Source organism: Danio rerio, chromosome 10, assembly GCF_049306965.1.
Source record: "Danio rerio strain Tuebingen ecotype United States chromosome 10, GRCz12tu, whole genome shotgun sequence".
Classification (NCBI taxonomy): domain Eukaryota; kingdom Metazoa; phylum Chordata; class Actinopteri; order Cypriniformes; family Danionidae; genus Danio; species Danio rerio.
In genome coordinates, this window is record NC_133185.1 from 7,109,900 (window position 1) to 7,128,951 (window position 19,052).

The following is a 19,052-nucleotide window of genomic DNA, read 5'->3' on the forward strand; positions in this document are numbered from 1 at the left end:
TGATGGAAACTGCAGAGTTGCTCAATAAAAACTGCAAGTTTCTTCTGAAAGTGTGATGAAAGTGAGCAGTAAAAGTGTTTCTATGTGTGATTTATATTTAACCTCAAGCCATTCCAGACCCAGGAGTGCTGCTTTCACCCAGACAGCAGCTCTGGACACAGACACACAGGACGGCACCGCTGAGCTTCCTGGATATTTTCTCCTCTGCCTTCACATTTGGCTGATTCTGCATCCACAGACCAGAGGAACAGCAAGAGGAAAAGGCAAAGCAGCAGCCAGCAAACACCGTCCACCTCTTCCCGGAGACCGGCCAAACGCTCTCGCAGAGGTCAGCACAGCTCAAATCTTCCAGATCTTCTGGCTCAGTTAGGAAATGATTTGTCATTGAAGACACTGCAGCATGTTTTCTCTTCTCTCTTCATTTCTTGTGCTCTTCTGTGTTGCTGACTTGTAACTGAAGGGCCCGTTGCTGGGGCGAGGTGGATTCGGCTCTGTGTTTGCTGGGGTCCGCAGGTCTGATGGACTACCAGTAAGAGATCTTCGTCCCTCCTTCATTCAGACATGCTTTAGAAATGTTGCTGTCAGTAAATGTCATGTGTCTCCATCAGGCAGGTGTGATTTACTCTGCTTTTTCTGTCTGCAGGTGGACATCAAGTACGTGTCGAAGGACCGGACCCCCGAGACACTGAAAGTTGTATGTTTTGGTGTGAATCTGTGGTGTTTGCTGTGTTTGATTCAGTCCTGGATATAATGGAGGGTTTGTCCTGCAGGACGGTCAGGGTCGGCTGCCGCTGGAGGTGGCATTAAAGACCCACATCACTTCAGCTCCTGCCTGCCCCAGTGTCCTGCAGCTGCTGGACTGGTTTGACCGTCCCAGACGGTACGTCTTGATCCTGGAGCATCCGGCTCCTTGCCAAAATCTCCAGAGCTTCTGTGAGGAGAACAGCTGTCTGGATGAGCGTCTGGCTAAGGAAGTGCTGGGGCAGCTGATCGCGGCACTGAAACACTACGAGAACCACGGCATTCTGCACCGGGACATCAAGCCAGAGAACCTGCTGATCTCCCCACGACATCAAGCTGCTGGACTTCAGCTGTGGAGATCTGCTGAAGCGCTCGGCCTACAAATACTTTGCAGGTGGGTTTGAGTTACAGAAGGAAACGTTCTGTTGATGTTTGTGAACGTCTGCTGATCAACTAAAGGGAATTTGTCTGTACTGGAGCATTTGGAGCAGATGTTTGTGGTCTTCTTGTGTCTCTCAGGCACTCCTGCATTCGCTCCTCCTGAGTTGTTTCGCAGACATCGCTACAATGCCACTCCAGCTACAGTCAGGTCAGTAGGAGTGACGCTCTACAACATCCTGTGTGACCGTTTCCCCTTCAGAGGCGCATAGAGGGTCACGTCCAGAAGCAGACTGACCTTCCCTAGGAGCTTGTCAACAGGTAAGAGATTCAGACACATTCAGAGATGGCGTGGCGAGCGAGCAGAAGTGTGTTGTTGTGTGTTTCTGAAGACAAGGTTGTGTGTAATAGAGTGCCGTCAGCTGATTCGCTGGTGTCTCAGTGCAGCGCCGGCTGATCGGTCCAGTTTAGATGATCTTGAGCGCCTTCCCTGGTTACACTGAACAGGTGGCCACTGACATTACACTGATCTGAATCCAGCAGTCTTGGTTCGGCTTGTATTGTCAGGTTCAGTTTAGATAAACGCTTTCAATGACTTGTAGAAGGAGAGCAGGAGTGGCAGAGGAACTGAGGAGAACAGATCCTGATCCTGAACTTCCTCTACTTCATCTGTGAGCCTCTGTGTGAAGCTGGAGGAGCTGAAGACACACACACACACACACACACACACACACACACACACACACACACACACACACACACACATCAGATCAGAGTGCTTACTAGTATAGTGTGTTTTTCAAATGAGAACACGCAACGGAACAAATACATCATTCAAGTAAAATAAGCCTCGAGTGATTTGAATAATTAAAAAAGGTTATTTACACCCTGTCCAAGTTTTCTTTTTGTTTTCAAAGAAATAAAATAGATTGTATAGCCAATTACCCAAATACTGTGTCTTTACTGTTTTCGTTGAAACATAAGTCTTTAAAGCTACCTTTCATGTCCAGTAAACGGTATGCAGGGATGAGCAAAAATACATTGAAATGTGTTCTAAAATAAAATACAAAACACCTCAATATTACATGCATCAAAATAAACTACAAAATACAGCAGCCACACAGGTATCAAAGTAAAATCCTGTACTCTGAAAATACAAAATACTTTTATAAGGGAGCATGACATTTTTTTCGCAAACCTTTTATCTATAGGCATATTTGATCAATCTCTTCACCATTAAACTGACTTACTCTTTCGTTTTAGCAAACTTTTTGTACAAATTTCATACATTTCCTGTCTTACAGATGTTCTGTTTCATCACTGTAAAACCACATCTAATGCAGATAATGAGTGGGAATAAAGTACTATATCTCTTTATTGTGTTTCCATCCAGGGTGGCCAGTGAAATTGCAACAATTTGACAAATTTTAAACTGCACGAGTGTTTCAAAAACACTCTATGAAGTATTGTCGTAATCGCCACTGTAGAACCTATTTGTATGTTGTCTGTCTTGTTTTCTTGGCATCTACATCAGCAATCCACCTAAAACTACAATTATTTGCACAGTAAACTCATTATTCCAAGATGTTTTCAGTTCTTCTTTAACTGGAAGAGTCTGTTTACCATCTTCGTGAACACTAGTCATGTGCCTCATTAGGAATTGCATAGAAGACATGGTCCCAACAAAAACTGTTTGTATCTACCCCAACCAAAAACCATGGATCAATGGTGAAGTTCGAACAGCCCTATCAGTGCGAGCTTCCGCTTATAAATCCAGAAATGCTGAGGAACAAAAACAAGCAAATTACAACCTCAGGAAAACCATCAAAGCAGCAAAACGTCAATACAGAGACAAGGTAGAGGGTCAATTTAAGGGTGCTTTCACATCTGCCTTATTTAGTTCGATTGAATCGCACTAGAGTTCTTTCCCCTTTTGGTACAATTCGTTTGTGCAGGTGTGACTGCAGCAATCGTACTCGAGTGCGCACCAAAAGCGGACCAAATAAGCGTACCTGCTTGAAAAGGTGGTCTTGGTACGCTTTCAAACGAACACTGGAGCGGTTTGTTTGTGGTGAGAATATGATTCGTACTAAAACAGACCCAACCGCAAAAAAGTACTGCACCTTTTGGACTAATTCCGCTGCCTTAGGCCGATGCGCTGTGCATTATGGGATGTGGAGGAAAAATATTTGTTGACAGCACTTTACCAACAGAGAGAGAGAGAAGGAGAGGGGAAAACATTACCTGATGGATCTTTGGTAATATTTCCACAAGATGACCATGTCGCAGTTTAGCTAAATTAATTCACGCCTCCTCCTGAAGTGACGAGCGATGCATTAAACACTGTTTTCCAGCCGCGGCCGCACTTCATTTTCGTAATGTATAGTTTGTCTAAAGCAGGGATACAATCAGCCAGCGCAGTCGTCCCTCTAGAGTAAAAGGTTTTGTTTACCTGCGGGAGTTCATTGGCATTTTCCCGCATGTGAATTCTGACCAATCAATAAGCAGTTTAGGAAATATGTTCAACAACATCTGGCCAATGAGAGATGTGGATTTTGTCAGATGACTGCATTTTGGTTAGTTTCAACTGGTTCAAACCAAAGCCAGCAGTGTGGTGTGAAAACGACCCAAAGACGGCAGAAGATGCAACAATATATCATTTATTACCCTTGGTCCGGACCAAATGAAGCGGACTACAGATGTGAAAGCACCCTAACACCAATAACGCAAGGAGCATGTGGCAGGGACTTAATTACATCACGGACTTTAAAGGTAACAAATCCGTAAACATTGCCGCGTGTCTCCCGGACGAGCTCAACTAATTCTACGCCCGCTTTGAAGCCCAGGACAGCCGCGGCCGAAACCAAAACTGCCAGCACGCTCTCTGTTTCTGTCACGGGCGTAACTAGATCTTTCCGTCACGTGAACATCCGAAAAGCGACGGGCCCAGATGGCATTTCTGGACGTGTACTTAAAGCACGCGCACAACAGCTAGCGGGAGTTTTCATGGACATCTTTAACCTCTCGTTTTCTCTGTCATTGGTTCCCACATGCTTTAAGACAGCTACTATTGTGCCCATACCGAAATCAGCTAAAGCCACATGCTTAAATGACTGGCGTCCGATTGCTCTGACACCAATCTTCAGCAAGTGCTTTGAGAAGCTGATTAAAAAGCACATCTGCTCTATCCTGCCCGCTCACACTGACCCTCTTCACTTTGCTTACAGAAATAACCGCTCCACTGATGATGCAATTGCTTTCTCTCTGCACACTGCTCTGTCTCACCTGGAAAACAAAAGCACATATTTGAGAATGCTGTTTGTGGACTACAGCTCAGCATTCAACACCATGGTGCCTGCCAAGCTGGTGGTGTAGCTCCAGGCTCTGGGTCTTCACAGCTCATTGTGCAACTGGATCCTGGACCTCCTGTCAGGCAGACGCCAGGAGGTCAGAATGAACATCATTACCTCATCAACACTGATCCTCAACACTGGTGCTCCACAGGGCTGTGTTCTCAGCCCACTCCTGTACTCCCTGTACACACATGACTGTACAGCCAAACACAGCTCCAACGTCATCGTTAAATTTGCTGATGACACAACGCTGTATTATATTTCTTAATCGGTGTATAGTATTTCTTAATCGGTGTAAAGAATAACTGGATGTTTACAAAAGCATTTTGATATTGGTAAAGGTGTCTGCAACTTTTGGGAAACACCAAATCACCGTCACTGTCAAAACTTGTTCATGACTGCATAAATGTATTATTGGTTTTTAAAAAATTCACATTTTGTGCATGTCTATTATAAAACACAAATTGTACTATATATATATATAAATATATATATATATATATATATATATATATATATATATATATATATATATATATATATATATATATATATATATATATATATATATATATGGCAAGGCAGTGGGTAGTGCTGTCACCTCACAGCAAGAAAGTCGCTGGTTCGAACCTCGGCTCAGTTGGCGTTTCTGTGTGGAGTTTGCATGTTCTCCCTACCTTCGCGTGGGTTTCCTCCGGGTGCTTGGGTTTCCCCCACAGTCCAAAGACATGTGGTACAGGTAAATTGGGTAGGCTAAATTGTCCATAGTGTATGAGTGTGTGTGTGGATGTTTCCCAGAGATGGGTTGCGGCTGGAAGGGCATCCGCTGCGTAAAAACTTACTGGATAAGTTGGCGGTTAATTCCGCTGTGGCGACCCCGGATTAATAAAGGGACTAAGCCGACAAGAATATATATATATATATATATATATATATATATATATATATATATATATATATATATATATATTAGTGCTGTCAATTGATTCAAAAAATTAACTAATTGATTACACTTTTTATTTGGAAAATTAATTGCGATTAATCGCATTTAAAAGACTAAAACTTGTAATTTTGGCTATTCAAATGTAAAATTTATGTAAACGCAAGACAAAAACTATTTAAATTCAAAATATAATTGTTTATTAGAAATTTTTGTTTAACTTATAACACAGATTTCTTCATGCAATCAACATACCCACAATAAACCATCAAGATCCTGGCTTGACAGCCATATTTATATTGCAGAAATAAAAACACAAGCATGTAATGCCATTTGAATTTCAAAACAATCAATGTCAATAAAGAAAAAAATTATTTCCAGGTTGGATTATGGAAAATTATAATAATAATAATAATAATAATAAAGTATTGAATACAAGCAATTGTACTCATTGTAAAGTTGTATTGCTGTGAATTGAGAACATTAATTATAAAGTATAAACAATTTTGCTCAGTCCTCCTGGACATTCATCCAGTTGCTAAGACAGTCCAGTCCAGACATCCCAAGTGTCCTGGAAGTTGCAGGAGTATCCCGCAAATGCATAGAGACTCCCGGATGCCCACAAATAAATGATAATGTCCCAGAAATCGCGCGTCTCCCGCCCGGTCCTTAAATACATTGCACACCCCTCTCCACCGCATCCCTCCTGGCTCTTCAGGTATGTCGAGCGCAACTCACCCCCACTGCTCTTCAGGTACGTCTCGTGTGCACACGCCCCTACTCGGATATGTCACTCGCTTAACCCCTGACACAGACACACACACACACAGACAGACAACCCACCGAAGCGACTCCCTTCAGATTCAACACGCATGATCGCTCTGGAGAGCCTGGTGTTGTGATATGAATTGTTTTATACTGAAACTTGCCTTCAAAAGTGCTTCCTTGGTCTTATCCATATTTCTTTGCATGTTGAACACGTCCACCACAACAGGAAGTAAAAAAAAACTGCAACTGCGTTAATTACGTTAATTATTTTGACACATTTTAATATATTAAATCGCATGCGTTAATGCACTAATTTTGACTGCAATAATATATTTTTTACTTTATATAGAGTTAAAATAAATATTTACTATTTTCCCAAGTGTATAAAACTACAACTGTAAGAAATTAAAAAAAATTCAGTACATACTATTAATATTATCTTAGCTTGAACTGACCTGATCCAATCTAATCTCTGAGCTGGTGTGTGTGTGTGTGTGTGTGTGTGTGTGTGTGTGTGTGTGTGTCTTTAGCTCCTTCAGCTTCACACAGAGCCTCACAGATGAAGCAGAGGAAGTTCAGGATCAGGATCTGTTCTCCTCAGTTCCTCTGCCACTCCTGCTCTCCTTCTACAAGTCATTGAAAGCGTTTTTCTACACTGAACCTGACAATACAAGCCGAACCAAGACTGCTGGACTCAGATCAGTGTAATGTCTGTGGCCACCTGTTCAGTGTAACCAGGGAAGGCGCTCAAGATCATCTAAACTGGGCCGATCAGTCGGCGCTGCACTGAGACACCAGCGAATCAGCTGACGGCACTCTATTACACACAACCTTGTCTTCAGAAACACACAACAACACACTTCTGCTCGCTCGCCACGCCATCTCTGAATGTGTCTGAATCTCTTACCTGTTGACAAGCTCCTAGGAAAGGTCAGTCTGCTTCTGGACGTGACCCTCTATGCGCCTCTGAAGGGGAAACGGTCACACAGGATGTTGTAGAGCGTCACTCCTACTGACCTGACTGTAGCTGGAGTGGCATTGTAGCGACGTCTGCGAAACCACTCAGGAGGAGCGAATGCAGGAGTGCCTGAGAGACACAAGAAGACCACAAACATCTGCTCCAAATGCTCCAGTACAGACAAATTCCCTTAAGTTGATCAGCAGACGTTCACAAACATCAACAGAACGTTTCCTTCTGTAACTCAAACCCACCTGCAAAGTATTTGTAGGCCGAGCGCTTCAGCAGATCTCCACAGCCGAAGTCCAGCAGCTTGATGTCCTGGGACTCTGGAGATCAGCAGGTTCTCTGGCTTGACGTCCTGGTGCAGTTCCTTGACCAGACGCTCGTCCAGACAGCCGTTCTCCTCACAGAAGCTCTGGAGATCTTGGCAAGGAGCCAGACGCTCCAGGATCAGGACGTACCGTCTGGGACTGTCAAACCAGTCCAGCAGCTGCAGGACACTGGGGCAGGCAGGAGCTAAAGTGATGTGGGTCTTTAATGCCACCTCCAGCGGCAGCCGACCCTGACCGTCCTGCAGGACAAACCCTCCATTATATCCAGGACTGAATCAAACACCACAGATTCACACCAAAACATACAACTTTCAGTGTCTCGGGGGTCCGGTCCTTCGACATGTACTTGATGTCCACCTGCAGACAGAAAAAGCAGAGTAAATCACACCTGCCTGATGGAGACACATGACATTTACTGACAGCAACATTTCTAAAGTATGTCTGAATGAAGGAGGGAAGAAGATCTCTTACTGGCAGTCCATCAGACCTGCGGACCCCAGCAAACCCAGAGCCGAATCCACCTCGCCCCAGCAACGGGCCCTTCAGGTACAAGTCTGCGACACAGAAGAGCACAAGAAATGAAGAGAGAAGAGAAAACATGCTGCAGTGTCTTCAATGACAAATCATTTCCTAACTGAGCCAGAAGATCTGGAAGATTTGAGCTGTGCTGACCTCTGCGAGAGCGTTTGGCCGGTCTCCGGGAAGAGGTGGACGGTGTTTGCTGGCTGCTGCTTTGCCTTTTTCTCTTGCTGTTCCTCTGGTCTGTGGATGCAGAATCAGCCAAATGTGAAGACAGAGGAGCCAAATATCCAGGAAGCTCAGCGGTGCCGTCCTGTGTGTCTGTGTCCAGAGCTGCTGTCTGGGTGAAAGCAGCACTCCTGGGTCTGGAATGGCTTGAGGTTAAATATAAAATCACAAACAAAAAAACACTTTTACTGCTCACTTTCATCACACTTTCAGAAGGATTATTTCAAATGGACCGTTTTTTATTTTCTTGCTGTTGTTCACAATCACAGAGATTTTAGTGACACCAGTCTGCCAGAAATCAGAGTAGAGGCAGGTGAAGCGTGCAGGAGTAAGAATTGAGAACATTTAGAAAAAAAAGGTATAAATATGACAAACAACGAAACGCAGCTTCCTCCTGCTGTCTCACCAAAACACTCGTCAGATGATGAGCACTCTGAGCTTGTTAAGAAAGGGCCTGTTCCAATAACAATTTCCTGTGAAACGACTGCCAATTCACAAACAGAAATTACTCAGTTCATATGAAAAATTGTTGTTAAATGTTTAAAGTTATAATTTACTCATAGATTTCTTAACAGAAGCTCCAGAGCGAGAAAAATTGTTCTACCAGAAAGACTCTAGGAGGCAGATAAACGTTTGAACATTTATTGTGAATTCTTTGCATGAATGAGAGTTCGTTACGGTCCTTTCATAAAGTTCTTTGGCGTAAGCCCCGTCTATAGTGCAGAACTCTGGATGAGCTGGCAGATCCTGCCTGAAGATGAAGGCAGGGCGAAGCCAACCCCCTGAGTGGAGACGAGGCCGACCTGGTGGTGGTGGTGGTGATGGGGAGGATGGAGGGAAACTTCCGCAACGTCACCTGAATACAGCAAAACAGACTATTTAGATGAGCTTAAATACATGGCTGGCTTGCTTGGTTGTTATAGGCTGACGAGATATCTATTATGAATGACATGACATCTCAGTCTTCCTGGTAGAACCTTCGCTAAAGCTTTCATTTCTCTTTGAGTTTGACAATTGATACTGGAAAGCTGAAAAATGTTGATTTAGTTTCATTAGTTTTTTTTGTGGTGGAGAAGTGGTGCTTGAGGAAGAATGTAGATGTAGATGTAGCACCCACTGACAAACAAATAAAAAAAAAATGTTGTACATTAGGAAGATAAACGTTCCTTTAAATAGTAAAATGTACTTATACTTTACTAAAACCTACTGTGTGTGTGTGTGTGTGTATATATATATAATATATATATATATATATATATATATATATATATATATATATATCACACACACACACACACACACAGTTGAAGTCTATCTACTACCACTAAATATTAGCCCCCCTGAGAACTAACTAATTAATTAGAACTACCTGTTAACTAGGCAGGTTAGGGTAATTAAGTAAGTTATTGTATAACGATGGTTTGTTCTGTAGACTATCAAAAAAAAAAAAGCTAAAAGGGGCTAATAATTTTAACCTTAAAATGTTTTTTAAAAATTTAAATCTGCTTTTATTCTGGCTGAAATAAAACAAAGACTTTCTCCAGAGGAAAAAACTGTTTTATTTATATATATTATTAAAATATATTCACAGTATATATTTACATTTACATTTAGTCAGATGAAGTCAGAATTATTAGCCCCCTTTGAATTTTTTTCTTTTTTAAAATATTTCCCAAATGATGTTTAACAGAGCAAGGAAATTCCACAGTATGTCTGATAATATTATTTCTTCTGGAGAAAGTCTTATTTGTTTTATTTAGGCTAGAATAAAAGCCGTTTAAAATTTTTTTAAATCCACTTTTAAGGTCAAATTTTTTTTTTCGATAATTTACAGAACAAACAATCATTATACAAAAACTTGCCTAATTACCCTAACCTGCCTAGTTAAAAGAAATCTTTAATATGGTAAAGAGAAATTGGGGAAAAAAATAAATAGGAGCTAATAATTCAGGGGGTTTAATAATTCTGACTTTAACTGTATGTACACACACACACACACACACACACACACACACACACACACACACACACACACACGCACGCTTTTTGTCCTGCAGTTTATTTCTAAAATGCTAGGGTGCTGACTCTGAAGTGGTTTGAAGCTAAAAGATAAATCACACAACAAACACTTTCACTGGTCACTTTTTTCACTCTTTCTATTGGGACTTGCAGTTTTTATTGAGCAACTCAGCAGTTTTTCATCATTATAATGGTTTAGATATAAACATACATCAATATCTATTTTCAATAAATCTTTTTTGTTACATGTTAACTTCTGTGATCTTTTCATAATTAGTCAAACATCGTACAGCATTAAACAGTGACATACCAATGACAAACTAATGACAAATTAAAAACACTCACCTCCTCTTTCTTCAACTATGTGGCACATGGACAATCTCCTCCAACCTGCAATAAAACAAGGAAATACAAATAAAGTATGAAAATAAATGTAAAACAAAGTAAATAAATAAAACTGTAAATGAAAGAAAAAAACGAAGTGAAAATGAAACAATCAGAAAACAAGAACTGAAATAAAAACTGATTAATGAAGTTGTGCTCTTCATAATTAGTCTCCTCTCGGAAATCCTCCAACGGCTTCAGAAATCTCAGGATTAGCACAGAAATGCTCTGCAAAAGTCGCCTCGTCTCTCAACCAACAGATTGCGATGGGTTTAGGTTGTTTTTATATGCAGACAGAATTTATAACACGCTCAACGAACTTGACCGCCATCTTGGTTCACCCCGCGGCCTGCGCCAGTGCGCCCCCCCCCACCACTGATGACGAATAAATAGAACGAATTCAATTGCCGTTACGTCACTGGACAGAATTCAGAAATTCCTCAGAGTGACAAACGAACGAGTACAGTGAACAGTGATTTAACGACTTTAGCGACTTGTTTTGCATCTCAAATGGCAAATAACACGTCAGCTGCGTTTTTTAATCGAGTTAATACGATCACGACTGAGTTTGTCAACGAAAATCATCGAAGTGACACGATGGCTTCTCCTTCACCTTCTACCGTGATGAGAAGCCCAACAGGTGAGATGAGAGTTTACAAAAACGGTGTATTTCCACGTATTATTTAATAATACAGTAAATTATGAAGTAAAAAGTAAAATAATATTAATATATCGCCATGTAAAGTTATTAGTGTACCGACCTGAGAGGCAAATATGCAACGTCTCTTCATTGTAATGTGATTTTTTTGTGTAGTTATGGTTTTGTGAATTTTTTGTGATTAAGTATACAATCTCTTACTGGTAACAATATATATAGACTGTTAAATGAAGTAATGTGCAAATATAAAACCAACTTCACCTCCATATTAATAAATGTCTACAGCTCTGTTTCTGTAACTGAAGTTCTGGAGCAAGACTTCTGTTTTCATTTGGATTTCTAAGACTGATTGTTAAATGTTTAAAGTTATAATTTACTCACAGATTTCTTACCTGAAGCTCCAGAGCGAGAGAAATTGTTCACTTTAAGTTTGACGATTGCTAATGAAAAGCTGAAAAATGTTGATTTAGGTTTTTTAGTTTTTTTGTGGTGGAGAAGTGGTGCTTCAGGAACAATGTAGATGTAGCACCCACTGACAAACAAATAAAATGCTACATAAATTTGATTAATCATTGTGATGGTGATTGTTAAATAGCTCAAACTATAACTGGCAAAGCTCAGATTATTGACTCAAAGTCAGTTCTTATAATAGTTTGCATTTTGTGTGAGCAGGGGTGAGATGTTTAATTTTGTTAAATAGTTGCTTTTAGGATTTTTCCTGATGTCTAATATGGACTTATGACTTATCGACTATTTGTCAGCTTGTGTTTGTCATTTTACATCATAGAAATGATTTTCAATTCCACATAATTAATTTCAGTTTTCAAACATTTTCTATTATAATTGTACATTTATTATTGTTGTTTGTTTTGTGTGATTGTCTTTTATATGTCTAATTTACAGCAGTTTGTCTATTTTGAACCTGTGGTTAAAGAGTTTTCTAATATTTCCCTGTTCATTTCCTTTATTTCAGAAAATCCAGAGAAAAGGAGGAAAGGGAATAAAGCCTCTGCTTTCTTCAAGAGAGCATGGAAGGCTGTGAAGCGCCCTTTCCTTTGCTGTGGCCGGAACAGAGTGGTTTCCTTTAAACCACAGTCGGATAAAGATGATTTCGAGCATCTGCCTGTTCCAGGTCCCTCCAGGACCGTCGCAGCACATGCAGACCTTGAGCCGGTGTGGCTGCCAGGCCAGGTCTGTGAAGATCTTCAGCCGTTGAGTGTTCCGGGCCCCTCCAGCATCAAGCAAACAGCAGATGTGCCGAATGCAGATCCGGTCGGTCCTGAGTCCTTAACGGCCCTCACAGGTCATGTTGAACCTGAGCAGATGTGTCTGCCAGTCCAGGTCTGCGATAGTTTGGAGTCATTGGCTGTTCCAGGACCATCCAGGATCAAGCCAACGACCGTCGCAGATCATGTTGACCCTGAGCAGATGTGTCCGCCAGTCCAGGTCTGTAAAGACCCTCAGCTGTTGAGTGTTCCGGGCCCCTCCAGGATCAAGCAAACAGCAGATCCGGCCCGTCTTGAGTCCTTAACGGCCCTCACAGGTCATGTTGACACTGAGCTAGTGTGTCTGCCAGGCCAGATCAGTGTCCATGGCCCATCTAATATTAAGAACATGACGGATGCAGATTCGGCCTGTCCTGAGTCGCCTCCGTCTGTTCAAGACCCCTCTGATATTGATGGGACTGATGGTGAGTCATCCTGAATTCGGTTCATTTTATTTCTGCCGTCTGTTTTTTTTTATGCTTTGTTGTTTTTAGCTTATAAATCCGAAAGTGTCATTTGCTGTACTGTTGGTTGTGTATTAATTAATACAGTGCTAAACATATATGAGTGCACCCCCCACAAATCTCTCATTTAAATTCAGATTTTCTATAGGAGGCTTTATAATATTATATTTGTGCATGTACATTAGTTTAGTCAGAACTGAAGCCAAATCTGGAGCTTATCTAACAAAATAACTAAATAATGGTTCAAAAATGAGTAGCCCAAATGTATATGTTCAGGGAAAATATTCAATTAAATTTTCTAAATTAGCAAAAGTCAAAGAGAAACAAAAAATATTGACAATTTTGTTGAAATGTTGTAGTTGGTAAATTTTGCAATATTTGGCATGATATTAATTGTATTATCTTTCCATTTCTAAAGATGTTCTGTGACTAAATTATTATTTTAATAAATGAATCTGTTTGATAAATCTGTTTTGTTCAAATGCACCAATATATATTACCCAGATTCACTGAGAAATAGATAAAAACATTCATTTTCTAAATGGGGTGTACTGCATATATGAATATGCTGAGCGCTGTAGCTGCAGCTCTGTTCATGGAGATGTTTCTGTTTGTTTTCTTCATTTTAGAAAAACCCAAGAAAGGAAGGAAAGGGAAAAGAGTCTCTGCTTTCTTCAAGAGAGTATGGAAGGCTGTAACGCGCCCTTTCCTGTGCTGTGACACGGATGTAGTCCAGCATCTTACACCACAACCTGAGCCAGAGCCCGAGCCAGAGCTGGAAGATAAAGCTGACCCTGAGTCAGTATGTCTGCCAGGCCACGTTGCTAAGGAGCCTAAAGAGGCGTCTGGGTCCTCTAGTGGTAAGTTATCATTCTGTAATTCATAATTTATATAAATCAGTGATCAGTTTACTCCTGCAATTCTGATGGAAGTTTCTGCTTTCAGCTCATTGCAATAATTCCAGATTCAAAGGATAGGAGTCATTTATTTGAACTGTTTCATATCAGACACTCCCAGTAAATCTCCCTGCTCTTTTTCTGTGTTTCAGGATACGATCTGTGTGATTTTGAAGTAGGAGACTTGATTGGAGAAGGAGCTTTTGGCCAGGTGTTTGTGGCATCTCACAAGCGTAGTAAAAGAGTAAAGGTAGAGAACTATTTTTTACATTGTCAACATTTTCCTCTTGATTATTAAATATAAATCATTTGTTGGCTTTAATTTAATTTGTTGTTGTTTTTCCGCAGGTTGCCCTGAAGTGTATCATGAAGCTTAAACAGGACCGCTATCTCAACATTGTAAGTTGAATAATTCACACAACAGTGAAAATGTGCTGACCATTTGCTCATCCTTCACTTGTCCCGTACCTGTCTGGACCACTTTAAACTGAACTCAATAGCAGATATGTTGGAAACAGAGAGTTACTGACTTCCATTGTAGAAAAAGAAAATACTTATGAAGTCACTGCTTACTGGTTTATCAACATTCTTCAAAATATCTTCTTTTGTGTTCAGCATAATATGGAGCTGAGTGATTATTTACTTCGTGAACTTTGTGCCATTCTGCTCTGGTAATATCTTTGAAATCTGTTTTTTTTTCTAGGATGGTCATTCCAAACCTGTGCTTGCGGAAGTGGCAATGATGCTTAAGTTGAAGAATGCTCCGCAATGTCCAAACATCATCAGATTCCACAACTGGATTGAGAATAAGAAAAACGTCATTCTCATTCTGGAGTATGCAGAGTCATGCAAGACCTTGTATCAGTACCTCAGAGATACATTTGAGGTTGAAGAAAACCAAGCACGCCGGTTAATGCGTCAGTTCATTCGAGCTGTTAAGTTCTGCGCTGAGCGTGGAGTTTTCCATGGAGACATACACAGTGCGAACATCCTGGTGACTCAACCCCAATTAGAGCTTAAATTGATCGACTTTGGTTGTGCTCAGCCAATTACCCACAAGCCCCTCAAAAGCAATCAATATCGAGGTGAGTGGCCGTTTTGTGTTAGTTTCTTTGGTCTCAGTATTGTCTTATGAAATGACTGAATTCTGAAAATGTCTCTCTTACAGGAGCTGGACAGTACACGCCACCTGAGGTCTTAAGGCGTCGAGCATTCCATGCTTACCCGGCATACGTGTGGACGATAGGCCTCGTGCTGTATGAAATAATGCATAGACGATTGGCCTTTTACAACAGACAATCAATAATGTTTGGCTCCATTAAGATACACTCCAGGTTATCTAGAGGTAAGCAGACTCTTCTGAACAATCTCAGCCTCGGTGACAGAATAAAATATGTCAGTCACGAGTAAAAAAGGATTAAATATAATGGTTACTGTAGATATTAAAGTGATTTCATTGTGGATGTTTTGTAATTTGATGTAGTGAGATTTAAACACGTTCATGAATCTTGAGTATGCAGACATATTTCACACTCTCTGTGTCACTTTTCAGATTGCCTGAACCTGATTTCCCAGTGTTTCATCCGTAATCCAGTTAACCGGCTGCAGTTACATCTGGTTGAAGAGCACCAGTGGTTCAATCCAACGAGCCCAAATCCTGTGCAGCAGTGAGACAAGAGGAGGTAGAGGAACACACCGAGCACAAAACTACATCTTCAGTCTTTCTTTCCTTCATGCTATTCCTGTTCTTTCCTCTTCTGCTCTTTTTAGAGTCACAAGTCTTCTTTGACAGCCCTTCATATCACTGCTTAAATAACTTTGTGTTGCTTTTCTTCATTTTAGAAAACACTAAAGAAGCGAAGAGGAGAACAGCAGCATTTCCAGAATTTCACAAGACTGTTAAAGTTATTAATTACTCTCTCATGTCATTCCAAACCCCTCAGATCTTACTTTTCAGTGTCAGTGTGTTGATGAGAGCTCTGTCCTGCACTGTGTGTGTGTCGCACTGCTGACGTTTACCTCAGATGTGCCCACGCTTTGTTTAAATGAGAGGAAGTCGCGCAGGCCTCTGGGTTATCCGTCAGCAGTGCGACACACATCCAGTGCAGTACAGGACTTCTGAAGTCATTATTTTTGTTTTAATATTTTTGTGTTTTTCTTTCTGAATTAAAGAAGTTTCACTTCAAACCCCTGACACCTTTCCTCATCTTCAGGAAACAAATGAAAATATTTGAGATGAAATCAAATCATCACACCATGAGAGCTCTGTCCTGCACTGTGTGTGTGTCCAATGCTGACGTTTACCTCAGATGTGCCCACGCTTTGTTTAAATGAGAGGAAGTCGCGCAGGCCTCTGGGTTAAACGTCAGCAGTGCGACACACATACAGTGCACTGCGCTCTTCTGGACGTGCGGTTTGAGGGTCAGAGAGCTCTCAGATTTCATCTCAAATGTTTTAATTTGGGTTCTTGATATGAACTAAACATGAATGTGAACTAAGGACATGAGCTGAGTAATTAATGACAATAATGGTAATGAATGGTGCCTAGACCGCAGCTCTGCACAAGACCTTTGGCCACAGGAGAAATGGTCGTACCCAACCGAGCCTGGTTTCTCTCGAGGTTTTTTCCTTCACTTTTGTCAATTGGTGAAGTTTTGTTCCTCGCCACTGTCGCCGCTGGCTTGCTTGGTTGGGACTTGTGGAGCTGCGCATCGATGGATTTGCTCTTCAGTGTTTGGACTTTCAGCAGTGACAATTAAACCACACTGAACTGAACTGAACTGAACTTCAACTCCAGTGCTGTCACAGTTTTCTCCTCTAAAGTGTCATCAAAGATCTGCTCAACTATTTTCTACCTCATTAATGAATCTGGTGTTCTGTCATAAGAGAGACTGATTGTTTTATAATGAAGTGTTCATGATTGTTTTGTAATGAATTGTTCTTTGAATTGTTTTGTGATGAACTGCTTCTATGTATTGTTGGCTAATAAGTCAAATAAAATCCTGTGAATCAAACTGAAGCTCTGATCATCATTTCTGTGAGTTTTCTAAATGACTCCTTACTCAATTAAAGAGAGAGTTCTCCCTCAACTATTTACTCACGTGCTTCCAAACCGATGAGGTTCTTTCCTCTGTTGAACACTGAAGAAGATACAAATCTGAAAACCTGTAACCATTGATGTCCACAGTAGGAAAACAAACACAATGGAAGTCAATAGTTACAGGTTTCCAGCATTTTTCAAAACATCTTCTTTTGTGTATAACAGAAGAAAGAAACTCATAGTACTTAGTACATAGAAACTCACTGGGAACACAAGCAGCTCTGGGTTCAGGCCTGGAAGAACAGTCTTATGATGGTCAGTGTGATTTGGGCTGTCGCTTGTAGAAGCAGCTGTTCTGCTCAGTTTCTGCCATCACAAGCTGTCCAGTTCCTGTCTGTTCTTCATTGTCCAGCAACATCAAGACAAAATCTACAAAAATAACAGATAAAAGAGAAACATGTTCAATCATTATTGAAAGAAACTCAAGACACCAGTCAATTACATTACAGCACCTTTTAGAAGTAACAATAAAACCTTTTAAACACATTTCTGTCCTCAATTTAAATGTAAAGGAATAGGGAGAGCAATAGTGCTCAAAATAAATGAAGTGATTTATACGTCCTTGTTTATTTGTGCATCACTACTGACAGATATTTAGTCAAATGTTACTTGCAGTTTTTCAGTCTTGCAGTAGCCAAAAACACACTGTATGAGTCAAAATGAGTGATTTTACTGAAGATCATTAGAGGTAAAGATCATATTCCATTAATATATATACAGTTGAAGTCAGAATTATTAGCCCCCCTGAATAATTAGACTGCTTGTCTATTTTCCCCCCAATTTCTGTTTAACGGAGAGAAGATTTCTTCAACACATTTCTAAACATAATAGTTTTAATAACTCATTTCTAATAACTGATTTATCGTTGCCATGATGACAGTAAATAATATTTGACTAGATATTTTTCAAGACACTTTTATACAGCTTAAAGTGACATTTAAAGGCTTAGCTAGGTTAATTAGGTTAGCTAGGCAGGTTAGGGTAATTAGGCAAGTTATTGTACTGTATAACGATGGTTTGTTCTTTAGACTATCGAGAAAAAAATGTAGCTTAAAAGGGCTAATAATTTTGTCTCTAAAATGGTGTTTAAAAAATTAAAAACTGTGTTTATTCTAGCTGAAATAAAACAGATAAGACTTTCTCCAGAAGAAAAAATATTATCAGACATACTGTGAAAATTCCCTTACTCTGTTAAACATCATTTGAAAAATATTTTAAAAAGAAGAAAAAAATTCAAAGGGGGCTAATAATTCTGACTTCAACTGTATAAATTGTAATTAAAGATATCTATAAATTATATTTTTACTGAGCAAATCTAAAACAGACATCTCAAATGATTATTTTACTGGCAATAATAACAATGGATGCTCTCTCATGGCCAAACTGCAGCTCTGCTCATTTCATTCGGCCAGTGGAAAGCTGCTGTTTGTTGCCCTGGCTGAGTCTGGTTTCTCCAAATGTTTGTTCTTCACTTCTGTCAATTGCTGGAGTTTTGCTTCCACTGGCACATCTGACAATCTTGGATGGGGTTGCTGGAGCACTAGAGCACAGAGTCAGATGAACTAGAGATGTCTGGCTACACTAGGTTTGGTCTTTAAAAAACAATGCATTGAGCCACATTAAGCATTAAACTTGAACTAAAATGTTAATTCTAAATCCTTCAGATATAGTCTGATCCATTGTCATACAGTGCTCAGCACAAATGAGTTCACCATTTTTATATTAATTTCTCAGTTAATATATGCTGGAGCATTTAAACAAACCCTTACACAAATAACTGCAGTACAACAACAGTATATAGAAGTATAACTGCAGTAAAATAATGTACAATTGCACAATTGCAATGTAATAAAAGTATAAACACAATACTAATACAGTTCAATAAAGGTCAACAGCAGTATAAGATGCAGTAATCTGGAGTAAAAACTAGTAAACTCTGTCTTTACTGCACTTGTGCTGCTGTAGTCTAATATGCCAGTGCTGTGGTAAGAACTGAACTGCACTTGTGTTCTAAGAGGTTTGTTCTTCAACATCTTTAGGACTATT

At 40.3% G+C, this 19,052-nt stretch overlaps 2 protein-coding genes across 2 annotated transcripts; one reads left to right on the plus strand and one right to left on the minus strand.

Annotated features, from left to right (window-relative positions):
• Positions 1-7,157: 7,157 nt before the first annotated feature.
• Positions 7,158-8,505, minus strand: LOC141376301 (serine/threonine-protein kinase pim-2-like). Its single transcript, XM_073914450.1, has 5 exons — positions 8,146-8,505; positions 7,945-8,027; positions 7,780-7,830; positions 7,393-7,712; positions 7,158-7,267 (listed from the first exon to the last, which is right to left on the minus strand). The coding sequence occupies exons 1-5, from the start codon at positions 8,420-8,422 to the stop codon at positions 7,243-7,245; spliced, it is 756 nt and encodes a 251-aa protein (XP_073770551.1). The 5' UTR covers positions 8,423-8,505; the 3' UTR covers positions 7,158-7,242.
• Positions 8,506-10,994: 2,489 nt separating this feature from the next.
• LOC137496555 (uncharacterized) lies at positions 10,995-17,485 on the plus strand. The gene is made up of 9 exons (XM_068223892.2): positions 10,995-11,263; positions 12,255-12,971; positions 13,640-13,870; positions 14,059-14,156; positions 14,255-14,305; positions 14,610-14,991; positions 15,075-15,251; positions 15,459-15,588; positions 15,749-17,485. The coding sequence occupies exons 1-8, from the start codon at positions 11,134-11,136 to the stop codon at positions 15,575-15,577; spliced, it is 1,905 nt and encodes a 634-aa protein (XP_068079993.1). The 5' UTR covers positions 10,995-11,133; the 3' UTR covers positions 15,578-15,588; positions 15,749-17,485.
• The last annotated feature ends 1,567 nt before the right edge of the window (positions 17,486-19,052 follow it).